We start from the raw sequence: 11,061 nt of genomic DNA on the forward strand, positions 1-11,061 counted from the left end.
CCCTCCGCACATTCCAACTGTAAACAAAGAGTTCCCTTTCACTCATCCCCCTCGAACTCTTTCCTGTTCCAACTCTTGAGTTTTATGGTCGCAGCTGCCCAGTCTGCCCCTTGACCTTTCACGTCCTGCCGGCAGTCTTCCACCTCGGAGGCAGTTACCACAGCGTCCTCCTGCGATGCAGAAAATCCTTGCGCGGACACTCCAACCCCGGGTGCACACGGCGCTCCGCCCTTCCCGGAAAGTAGATCCGGCTAGGCAGACAAAAGTTTGGAGAAGTTGGGTCGGTGCGAGTGAGAGCCAGGGGGGCGGGCCGGGCGGGCGGTGGCGCGAGCCGACGCGTGGACAGACCTGCGGAGGACGGCTGCTGCCGCGGGCCCCGCCAGCCGCGCGCCGACCCTCTCGCCGGGGCATGCTTCGGGATCGCGGGAGCCCGGCATCTGGGCCGCCCGCTGAGCCCTCGTGGGTCGCTTGCACCCCGGGAAGCCGAGCCCCGGGGAACCCAAGCCCGGCCTTGGGCCGAAACGCTGCAGCGTGCCGGGCGGGGAGGGGGCTGCAGGCCCCAGATCCGAGGGCATGGAGCGGCTAGGGGAGAAAGCCAGCCGCCTGCTGGAAAAGTTGAGACTCTCGGACTCCGGTAGCGCCAAGTTCGGCCGCAGAAAGGGCGAAGCGAGCCGGTCTGGGTCTGATGGGACCCCCGGAGCAGGCAAGGGGCGCCTGAGTGGGTTGGGGGGACCTAGGAAATCAGGACATCGAGGAGCTAATGGGGGGCCTGGAGATGAGCCTTTGGAGACGGCCAGGGAGCCAGGGTCCCTGGACGCCGAGCGGAACGCACGCGGCTCCTTTGAGGCACAGCGCTTCGAAGGCTCCTTTCCTGGGGGGCCGCCGCCCACTCGAGCCTTGCCTCTACCTCCGTCGTTGCCTCCTGATTTTCGGCTGGAGACCACGGCCCCGGCTCTCAGCCCTCGCTCCAGCTTCGCCAGTAGCTCGGCCAGCGACGCCAGCAAGCCGTCGAGCCCCCGGGGCAGCCTGCTGCTGGACGGGGCGGGGGCCGGCGGAGCAGGAGGCAGCCGGCCGTGCAGCAATCGGACCAGCGGCATCAGCATGGGCTATGACCAGCGCCACGGGAGCCCGCTGCCCGCGGGGCCGTGCCTGTTCGGCCTCCCCCTGAATCCTGCTCCGGCGGGCTACTCCTCTGGAGCGGTTCCGTCCACCTACCCGGAGCTCCATGCCGCCCTCGACCGACTGTGCGCTCATCGGCCCGTGGGCTTCGGCTGCCAGGAGAGCCGCCACTCGTACCCCCCAGCCCTGGGCAGTCCCGGAGCTCTAGCCGGAGCTGTAGTGGGAACAGCGGGGCCCTTGGAGAGACGCGGGGCGCAACCCGGACGACACTCAGTCACGGGCTACGGGGACTGCGCCGCGGGGGCCCGTTACCAGGACGAGCTAACAGCATTGCTGCGCTTGACGGTGGCTACCGGTGGGCGAGAAGCCGGTGCCCGCGGGGAACCCTCGGGGATTGAGCCGTCGGGTCTGGAGGAGTCTCCTGGACCCTTCGTGCCGGAGGCCTCCCGAGCCCGGATGCGGGAGCCAGAGGCCAGAGAAGATTACTTTGGTGAGTAGAACCCGAGAGACCCGACAACGCATGCGGTTTCCCAGCGCCTCGACGGCCCAAATTGCCGGTGCCCGGGGGTGGCAGGTGGAGACCCCGGACTAGAAAAGAGGTAGAGGGATGGAAGAGGGCGGACCCTAGAGCACTTGCTGGGTTTCTCATGGGACAGGGCTACTGACCCCTGGCAAATCGACCTCCTGATTTTTCTCGGGGTTCTCGTTTTCCCCAAGCATCGGTGCACCTCGGCCTGTCGCAGTAGGAGGCCTTGTAAGGAGGAGGCGCTGCGGGCCCGGGAGAGCATCCTCCGCGCCCCCCTCTCGGCTGGGCTCCTGCAAGCTCCGGCGTGCCGCGCCCCCACCCGCTCCTGGCTCCGCCCGCAGGAATTCGGGGAATGCGCGGGGGGCGGGGCGGGCGGCCGCGTGCGTGCCGACTCCTGCCCCGGCGCTCCAGGTGCCGTGGGCGACGCCCGCCCGGCGCAGGGGTGGGGAGCGTGTGCTCGCGCTGGGGGATGTTTGCTTGCTCCCGCGCCGTCCAGGCTGCTGTCGGGGAAATGGAGCCTGGAAGGGAGGCCTGAACTCCCTAGAATGGAAAGCGGGGACTCAGGTCAACCCCAGTCCTGGTGGTGAGGTGTGTGCCGGTGGCCTTTTAAAACAGGCCAGGACCTAGCAGCCTGTTTTCCCGGCCTTCGGAAGTCAGGGCAAGACCAGTGACCGCCTGGAGACCATTACCCTTGTAGATACCTGCTCTGTGTGACTACCAGGTATTAACCGGCTTTGAGATTCCCCCATAACTTGACGAGCGTTCAGGAAGAAGTAGCCCTACTTGCCTGTTACTGTTGAGGAAACCTGGCCACTGCCTCTCTCCAATATTCTTTTCAAGAATCGGTTGTTAAAGCTAGGAGGTAGGGTGTTAGCCCCCACAGACATAATTATATAAGGCAGTTCCGTTGTTAATGTGGAGGACACTCCCACTCCTGGACTCTGGGGCTCTTCGGTTTTCCAAGGACCCTCGTTTTCCCACCATCCGTGTTCCTCCACTGTCGTGTCCACACACACACACACACCACACACACACACACCGTCCTATGGCTAGAAATATGATTAGAGAGAAGGATAATTGGAAGTTCAGAGGTAATACCGGAGTAGGCTGGAGGGGACTGAGTTCAATACCCGCACACGCTTTTTCACCTATTGGGTAAGCGGTGGAGGGGACTCGCAGAGCAGATGACCTAAATCACGTTGATGGGGGAAACCACGGCAGTGCCCATTTAACAATTTCCTTTTGCGGTCCACGGGAGAGCTGGTTTAAAAAAAAAAAGTCTCACTGCCTAAACCCTTAGAGCCCAAAGAAAGACTCAGAAAGTGCAGTTAAATGGCAGGAAGATGCTGGGAGTCGATGGCCTGCCAACGGAGGCGAGGTAAACACCCCCGAGCAACTTCCTCTTTCCACGGTGTCCGTGGTTCTGACGGACCCCCTGGCATGGCAGTCTTGGGCAGATTTCTCCGGTCATGAGGAGGGAGAACACCTTTTGAACTCAGAAATGAAACCAGGTTGTCCCTAACCAGGGAAACCAGGAGGCCCCTACAGCGGCTGTGCCCTCGCTAGTGTGATGGTACCCTTTACTGCTGTCTCCGGTAGGGGCCTCTTCCTTGGCTGCAGCACTGCCCAGCTGCCAGAGGGTGGGAACAGGACAGGCCCGGGCCCATCAGTTGCCGCAGCTGCTGCACCAGCTCCCAAAGCCCCTGGGCAAAGACTGGGATGGGCCCCAACAGGCAGGGAGCGTGGCAGTGTGCCCAGGGGAAGGTGGGCAGGCTCGTCGGGATCTGCTCCCCAAAGACAGGTCCTAGCCCTCAGTCATGAGCCTGGAATTGGGGAGTGGAGGGAGGAGGAACACACCCAGGAAAGGCTGGTTCCAGGGCCAGGTGTGTGTAAGTTAGTGGACAGTGCCAGGAAAGGCCAGGTGAGCCTCGTTTCACGGGGCAGGAAGGGTCCTTACGGCTGCGTCCCCACCCCCAACCCCACACACTCCTGGCCCCCGAAGCCCCCACTGTGCCCTTAGCTGTGACTTAGAGTGTTCACATGGCCTGTCTGCTCAGAGCACCCTCTGCTGGGCCAGACGAAGTTTATGGATGATAAAAACCTGATGTCCCAGAGAGACTCTCGGGTCTGGATTGCTCTCTTTAGGAAGTTTTTCCAGGTGCTGCCAGCCCCCGTGTACCGGTGTCCCCATCGCCAGCCACTTCTTGCCCTCTTGTCCCAAAAGAAGCAAACCATCGTGAACTTAACATCTTTTTTTAAGAACTTAGGTTCTGGCCAGGCATTGGTGGCGCACGCCTTTAATCCCAGCACTCGGGAGGCAGAGGCAGGCGGATCTCTGTGAGTTCGAGGCCAGCCTGGTTTACCGAGCCAGTTCCAGGACAGCCTCCAAAACAATACAGAGAAACCCTGTCTTGAAAAAAAACCAAAAAAAAAAAAAAAGATCCGGCTGCCCTATTTTTCTTTTCTTTCTTTTTTTCATTTGAGACAGGGTCTCATGGCTTCAGCTTAGGTTTCCAACGCTGTGTAGCCAGAGTAACCTTGAGCTCCACACCCTCTGGCCTCTACCTCCTGACTTCCAGCATGCACTATCGACCCATTTCCTCAGTGCCAGGGGTGGGACCTGGGGCCTTACACATGGCAGACAAGCTTTCTGCAAGCCACACTGGTGTCTCCAAGCCACTGGGTCCCATTTCTAGTCACCCTCTCTTCTCAGATAGTTAGGGAAGTGTGTCCTTGGGCTCAACAGTCCCGCACCTTTGAAAAAGCTTGGGGATGCCCAGATTTGAGCTGGGGAAGTGGGTGTGACCCTGACCGGTTCTTCCCTTCCAGGCACCTGTATCAAGTGCAACAAAGGCATCTATGGGCAGAGCAATGCCTGCCAGGCCCTGGACAGCCTCTACCACACCCAGTGCTTTGTCTGCTGTTCCTGTGGTGAGTGCACCTGCTACACAAGCCCCCTCTCCCAGCGCGCCCCCGCCCCCCTCCCAGCGCGCCCCCCCAAACACTTTCGTGGAGAGAAACACCTGGCAGAACCCGTAGCCACCCTGTCTGTCCTTCATGCCTGTCCGAGTGCTACCCGGCTTTCCCTCCCCGAGCTGGATCTACTTTCTGGGCTTCTCTTCTAGCCTCCTTGCTCCTCTCTGAACCTCCCTTTTCTGGTGCCTCCCTGCTGGCCCAGCCTTGGGCTCCAGCCCCACCTCTCCTCGGTGAGGTTCGGTCTTGCGAGGAGGCAGAGTTGCCTGGGGCGACAGTGAAAGACTGGAATGTGGGAAGGGCGGGTGTGGGCTGGGGGAATGGGGAGCTGTGGGGGGGTCAGGGAGGGGGGTTTTCTCTTGGCTGGTCAGAGTTCAGCCACCTCACTAGAGTGGAGGCCATCAGGCCATGCCAAGCTGGTGACATCACACTCCAGGAATGTCTGCTGCTGCTGTTAGCTCAGGAGGCCCTCTGTGGGGGTGCTCCCCCACACCCTCCCTCACCTCTCATTATCCCTCTGCTTACCATTCTGATTCTTTGGCTAACCCTGTAATCTCCTATCTCTGCCTGTCTGGCTCCAGCGCTCAGCCTTTCCTTCCTCCCCCAGCTTCTGCCTGCATCTCTATGGCTATGGGCTGATTTGGCTGTCCTTCCCATTGGGCCTCTTCCGGTATGTCCTCCCCCTTTCCTCTCTCCCAAGTCACGTAAGTGAGCTTTTCTAGACCCCCCCCCCCCAGCAGAGCTGGAAGGGGATTCAATGGGAAACTTGCCCATCCCCCCACCCCGTTCTCACGCCTTGCTTCCCCGTGACCACTTAGACCTTATGGAGTAGCTTTGCGGATGTTGCTCTAAAGGGACACTGTCTGCTGTGTAGACCTGGGAAAATTGCAGGCTGCCTCTGACCCTGAAGACTCGTGCATTTCTCTAAGCTCTCGGTCACACAGAGTAGTTTCTCCAAGATGTCCTGACCGCCAGAGAGGTACCATGTGACAGGAGGGAGCTAGACAGATACGAGAGCAGGATGCCTACTGAAACAAAGAAGCCTAGGTTGAAGGTCCCAGAGGGCAGGGCCTAGGACCAGTGCTCTGCAAATCAAGTAACTTGCACTCAGATGCTCACCAGGCACACAGCCTGCCTGACCTCGGCTCGGCTTACCCGCCTCTCAGGTGGCTCCCGGTGTGCCAGGGCCTGAAGAGGTGTGCGTGGCAGACAACCAGTGAAGCTCGACGAGCAGTGCACAGAAACATTTGGCTGCAGTGAGGCCACCGCCATTTGGAGTTGTATGGGATTTTTATCTTTTTCTCTTGGAGGCAGGCTTTACTCTGTAGGTCAAGATGACCTTAAACCCTTGATCCTCCTGCCTCAGTCTCCACGTGCATATGGTGTTTTTGTTTGGGAAGGAAGACAACAGTTAGGAGGGAAAGCTGTAAGGTCTAGGTCCAACTGTCCCATGCAACCTCAGGGAGCAGGGACCAGAGAGAGAGAGGAAAAGGCCTGTGTGTGGACTCCAGAGATAGGCTCCCTTCTCTGCTGCCTCTAGGACGAACTTTGCGCTGCAAGGCCTTCTACAGTGTCAATGGCTCCGTCTACTGTGAGGAAGATTATCTGGTGAGTGAGGGGCCTAGAACTGACTCTGACACTGCCACACTTTGGTCGCCCGTCCAGTGGTAGCCTACCGTCTGGTCGGGTTCCATCATTTTCAGCTTGGTGACTACCTCCTGTCGTCCCTTCTCTAGTTTTCAGGGTTTCAGGAGGCAGCTGAGAAGTGCTGTGTCTGTGGCCACTTGATTTTAGAGAAGGTAAGAAATTCGCCTCAGCTGAGACCTGGAAGTGAGGGGGAGGACCAGTGATGTCGTAACATAAGAGAAGGTGGCAGGGGAGCCTGTCACTAGATGATGCGTGTGCTCCAGTTCCTCCCCAGTGCTGCCCCTCTGCCTGTGAGAGCAAATCTGTAACCCTAGTCTCACCCCGCTTGGCTTCTGTCACCTGTCCCCTCCCTGATTGTACAGACACAACCTCCCCTCCAGCCTGAGCTAGGTGAACATGCTCCCTTTTTTGCTACTGGTTGAAAACAGTTGAAACTCAGTTTTTTGCATAAAAAGGAGGAATTGGAGCTGGGCTTGGTGGTACAGGCCCTTAATCCCACCAGGGCCAGGCAGATCTCTGAGTTTGAGGTCACCCTAGTCTACAGAGTGAGGTCTAGGACAACCAGCTCTAAACAGAGAGACCCTATCTTGAAAAACCAAAAGAAAAAAAAGGAATCAGATTAGATTGGTGATTCTTAATTATGGCTGTCTAGTAGATACCTGGGAAGTAATGAAAAGTAAATAAAAATTCTGGCACCCACCTTGAGCTTTAATAAAAAGTTAGGTGTGGCCTGAGGCTACAGTTCTGTTAGCTGAGCAAATGCCTTACAGGAACTGCCCTGGGTTCCAGCCTCAGCACCGTACACACCAGGTGTGGTGGAGTGTGCACACCTGTTATTTCAGGTCTCTGGAAGTGAGGCAAGAGGTCATCCTCAGCCACATAGTTTTTAAGGCCAGTCGAAGATATATTTGACCCTGTGTCCAAGAAATAAACAGTAACAAAAAAATCCATAGGCTTGGAAGTTTCTGAGACCCTTTTCAGGTTTTTTTTGTTTGTTTGTTTTTTTGCCTTTATTTTAAGACGCCTTGGTCCCCTCAAATTATGTAGCACTCTTCTAGGAGGACAGGAGGGGGTTGGAACATAATGGGTAGCTGGAGCCCGAGACTGAACGGAGACTGATCCTCCTCCCGCCCTGCGAGCCAGATCCTGCAGGCCATGGGGAAATCCTACCACCCAGGCTGCTTCCGATGCGTCGTCTGTAACAAGTGCCTGGATGGCGTCCCCTTCACAGTGGACTTCTCCAACCAGGTGTACTGTGTCACCGACTACCACAAGTGAGTCTCGCTGGGGAGGTAAGATGTGGGACCAGCCCCGGGGGCCCTCAGCCTCAGCGTATCACTGTTTTCTCTCTTCTAGAAATTACGCCCCCAAATGTGCGGCCTGTGGACAGCCCATCCTCCCCTCAGAGGTCAGTGGGTCTGAGTTCCGAGGCAGCCAGTAGATGGGGACATGCAGCCTGGCCTCCCTTGGGAAGTGGTACTTCTGAGGAATGTACATTCCATGAAGATTCCCGTGTGACTCTGCTCTTGGGGTCACCACCCTGACCTAAACTTCCGGACCCAGACATGTCCCATAGTCTTGCTGGGTCCAGGCTATCTTCTGTCCCTGTCCAGGGAACAAGGCTCTCAAGGTCACCAGATATAGGGACTGAAAAAGGGTGAAGCTGTCCTTAGGCTGGTAAAAATGGGGTCAGATATTATTTAAGCTATGTAGACAGAGAGTGTGCCTAGGAGAAAAGCCTTTCTTTGGCTGATGTGTGCTCAGCCGTGCCGTTCCCCCGCCCCTCCCCCTTCCCTGCTTCTCTGCACCCATGAGCAGCAGGTAAGGCTGAGCCTCTGTAGAGGGAGAGCTGCAAGCATGGAGGCATACTGTCCTGGAGCGGTGCCGTGGTTAGGGGTAGCATTGCTCAAACATCTCAAAACTACGTAAACCATGTGGCATAGTACCTACTGCAGAGAGGCCTTTGCATGGTCTGCCTGTTGGAGTGGGAGGGCTTCAGTGGGTGGGATGATGACTCGGGGGACACTGTGCTGGGCTCACCCCCATGGGGCTCTGCGTGTTTCAGGGCTGTGACGACATCGTAAGGGTGATATCCATGGATCGCGATTATCACTTTGAGTGCTACCACTGTGAGGTGAGTATTGGGGATTCAGGGCTGATGAAGGAAAACTGGGGTTTGGGAGGGGGAGTCAGTCTTGGAACAGCTGGGCGTCTGTGGGAGTGGGACAGGACCAGAAAACCGCTGTGACCTATGTGTAGTCTCATACTCTTTCCTGGTCCTAGTGTAGATCTTTTTGGACGTGGCTTCGCCAGAGTGAACTGCTGGAGATGGGGGTTGTGTCATTATTTCTGCAGCAGTAGCGACCCCTGGTGTCCAGATGAAACGTTTCTTGGGTCTTCACTTCTGTCCTGTCCACCCTGTCTCCCTTTACCCTCCCTGCCTGGCCACCATCCTCCTAGTCATTGGCTAGTCTGATGCTGAGCCCAACAGACCCCCAAGATGGCCTCAGTATGTAGGGAGCCTGGGCTGACGTGAACGCGTTCCTTCTTAGGACTGCCGCATGCAGCTGAGTGACGAGGAAGGTTGCTGCTGTTTCCCTCTCGATGGACATTTGCTCTGCCATGGCTGTCACATGCAGCGGCTCAATGCCCGACAGCCCCCTACCAACTATGTCTGAGCTGTGCTTCCTGCTGCTGCCATCAACCCTACGGAGAGTTCTCTAGCCTGCTGAGGCGAGGAAGAGGAATGCACCCTGCAATCCTTCTGAGTTCTCTGGGGAGGCCCCAGAGGCCAGAGACCCAAAGATCCTAACATTCCAAATAGGCTGTGGAGGAGGGACCTTCTGATTGACAGGAGGCTTGGCTGGTCTTCCTTGTGTGCAGTCTGTGCTACGAAAATGCCTCATAGCACATGGGCAGGTTTCAGTACTTCTGAACATCAGATTCGGTTGTATATTTCCAGTGTATGTTTCTATAAAAATCAAGCAATGTCCCAGCGCTGGGTCACACGAGATGGCATCACAGAAACCACCCCCAGTCCATTGCACGCTATACATAGGGTCGGCCAGGCCTTTCCCACAGTGACCTGTCTTTGTCTGCATGAAGGGCTGGGAGCCCTGGACTTCATGATGAGTCATTTCTTGGCTGTCTCCCTAAGGACTAGTGCGCTTCCCATGTGTCTGCTGGGACTGGGATGGGGACCAGCTCTGGGGGGGCCGGGGGCTGCTGCCTGTGTTGCCTGTTTCTCAGGGACCGGGGAGGCTGAGTGGGGCCTGTTCTTGGCTGCTTTTTTTTCTCAGCTGGGGAAGTAATGAGCAGGTCTCTGGTGTGACACTTCCTGGGTGGGATGTCCAGGAAGCTTCAGGCCAGCCCCACGCAGGGTTGAAGTGCACTGAGCCCTCCAGCCCGGCGTATGTGGGTACATTTGTGTCTGTGCACCTCCCTCTGGGAGTCCTTTTTTCTCAGGTGACTTTTCCCTTAGTTCTCTAGCAGTAGCTTATGGTTTGAGGCCCACCTCTTCCCTAGGGATTGTGCCTTGGACTTCTACAGCCCCACAACTCGGCTTTGGGGAAGCTGGAAAGAACGAAACAGTTGGTCCCAGTCTGCTTCTCTGAAGCTTGAATTTACCTAAGGCCGGATGTGGTGAAGTCAGCTCACCTGCTGGCTGCAAGTTCAGTTCATTTGATGAGCCGGATGCCAAGAGCTCCATCCTCTCTTGAGTGTTTCTGTAGCCGCCTAAAGGTTCTGTCCTCATTACATCTAGCAACTCTCAGTGGTTTCCGCCTGTTCACCACGAGTACTTCAGAGTTATTAGCAACCTGCATTTATCAACTTTGTGGCACTTTGTAAGTGATAAGATGGCTCCCTGCCTTTATGCGTGTCTTTTCCTACCTGATCTACTTTGCTGACACTTAAAATAAAAAAGTTTAAATTCTAGTAATAAATAACAATTGGTATAGATATTTTGTGAGTGTATTGTGTTTCTTACTTGGTTATTTGTTAGAAGTTCATTTATAAATATGCCTATGCGCTCAGCCTCGGAATTTGCTATAGGAAACTCTCCGCTGTACTTTTGGTTTCTGTGTTCCCTCCCATCTAGGCCTGCATAATACTGCCTGGGGCTCCCCAAAACTCTTCTTGCCAGAGGGACAGGCAGCAGCTGGGAAACAACCAGCTACCCTTTGTCAGCACAGGATCCCCAAATTCCCTTTTTATTAGATTGTCCCTCCTAATACTTGTCTTTACTGTTGCAATTGCTGGTAACTGGTGAAATGGTGTCAAGGGGACAGCTATAGGTAGCCCTTGTTTGGCTAAGACCGTATTTACTAGCTAGCATACTAGTACTGAGACGGAGAAAGGGGAATAATGGTTAAGTTAGGCTCTCTCTGTGGTGAAAGTTGAAGGGTCAGGCTTTAACAGCTGATCTGTGCTCTTTGCTCTGGACAACTCTGGTCACCAAGAACCCAACAAGGATAAGACTGGGGGACCATCGAGGTAGTTCAGTAGGTAAAGGCACTTGGCTGTCAAGCCTGATGACCTGAATTCAATCTCCAGAATCCACATGGCAGAAGGAGAGAACCAACTTCCAAAAGCCGACTTCTGGTCTCCGCTGGAACTGTGGTGTAGGCACTTGGAATAAAAATGTACGCAAGAGGGGCTGGAGAGATGGCTCAGAGATTAAGATCACTGACTGCTCTTCCAGAAGACCTGAGTTCAATTCCCAGCAACCACATGGTGGCTCACAACCATCTGTAATGAGACCTGGTGCCTTCTTCTGGCCAGCAAGCATACATGTA

General features: G+C 56.1%; 1 protein-coding gene across 4 annotated transcripts; it reads left to right on the forward strand.

Annotated features, from left to right (window-relative positions):
* The first annotated feature begins 283 nt into the window (after positions 1-283).
* On the forward strand, positions 284-10,225 carry Ajuba (ajuba LIM protein). 4 transcript variants are annotated; one of them, XM_040740648.1, is made up of 8 exons: positions 290-1,609; positions 4,475-4,576; positions 6,081-6,226; positions 6,355-6,417; positions 7,409-7,539; positions 7,622-7,673; positions 8,331-8,399; positions 8,818-10,225. In XM_040740648.1, the coding sequence occupies exons 1-8, from the start codon at positions 574-576 to the stop codon at positions 8,941-8,943; spliced, it is 1,725 nt and encodes a 574-aa protein (XP_040596582.1). In that variant the 5' UTR covers positions 290-573; the 3' UTR covers positions 8,944-10,225. The 4 variants fall into 4 exon arrangements, with proteins under 4 accessions (XP_040596584.1, XP_040596582.1, XP_040596583.1 ...); XM_040740649.1 differs by having other exon boundaries at positions 6,159-6,226; XM_040740651.1 differs by lacking the exons at positions 290-1,609; positions 4,475-4,576 and adding an exon at positions 4,997-5,288 and having other exon boundaries at positions 6,159-6,226.
* The last annotated feature ends 836 nt before the right edge of the window (positions 10,226-11,061 follow it).

This window comes from Mesocricetus auratus, unplaced genomic scaffold, assembly GCF_017639785.1.
Source record: "Mesocricetus auratus isolate SY011 unplaced genomic scaffold, BCM_Maur_2.0 Super-Scaffold_100707, whole genome shotgun sequence".
Classification (NCBI taxonomy): domain Eukaryota; kingdom Metazoa; phylum Chordata; class Mammalia; order Rodentia; family Cricetidae; genus Mesocricetus; species Mesocricetus auratus.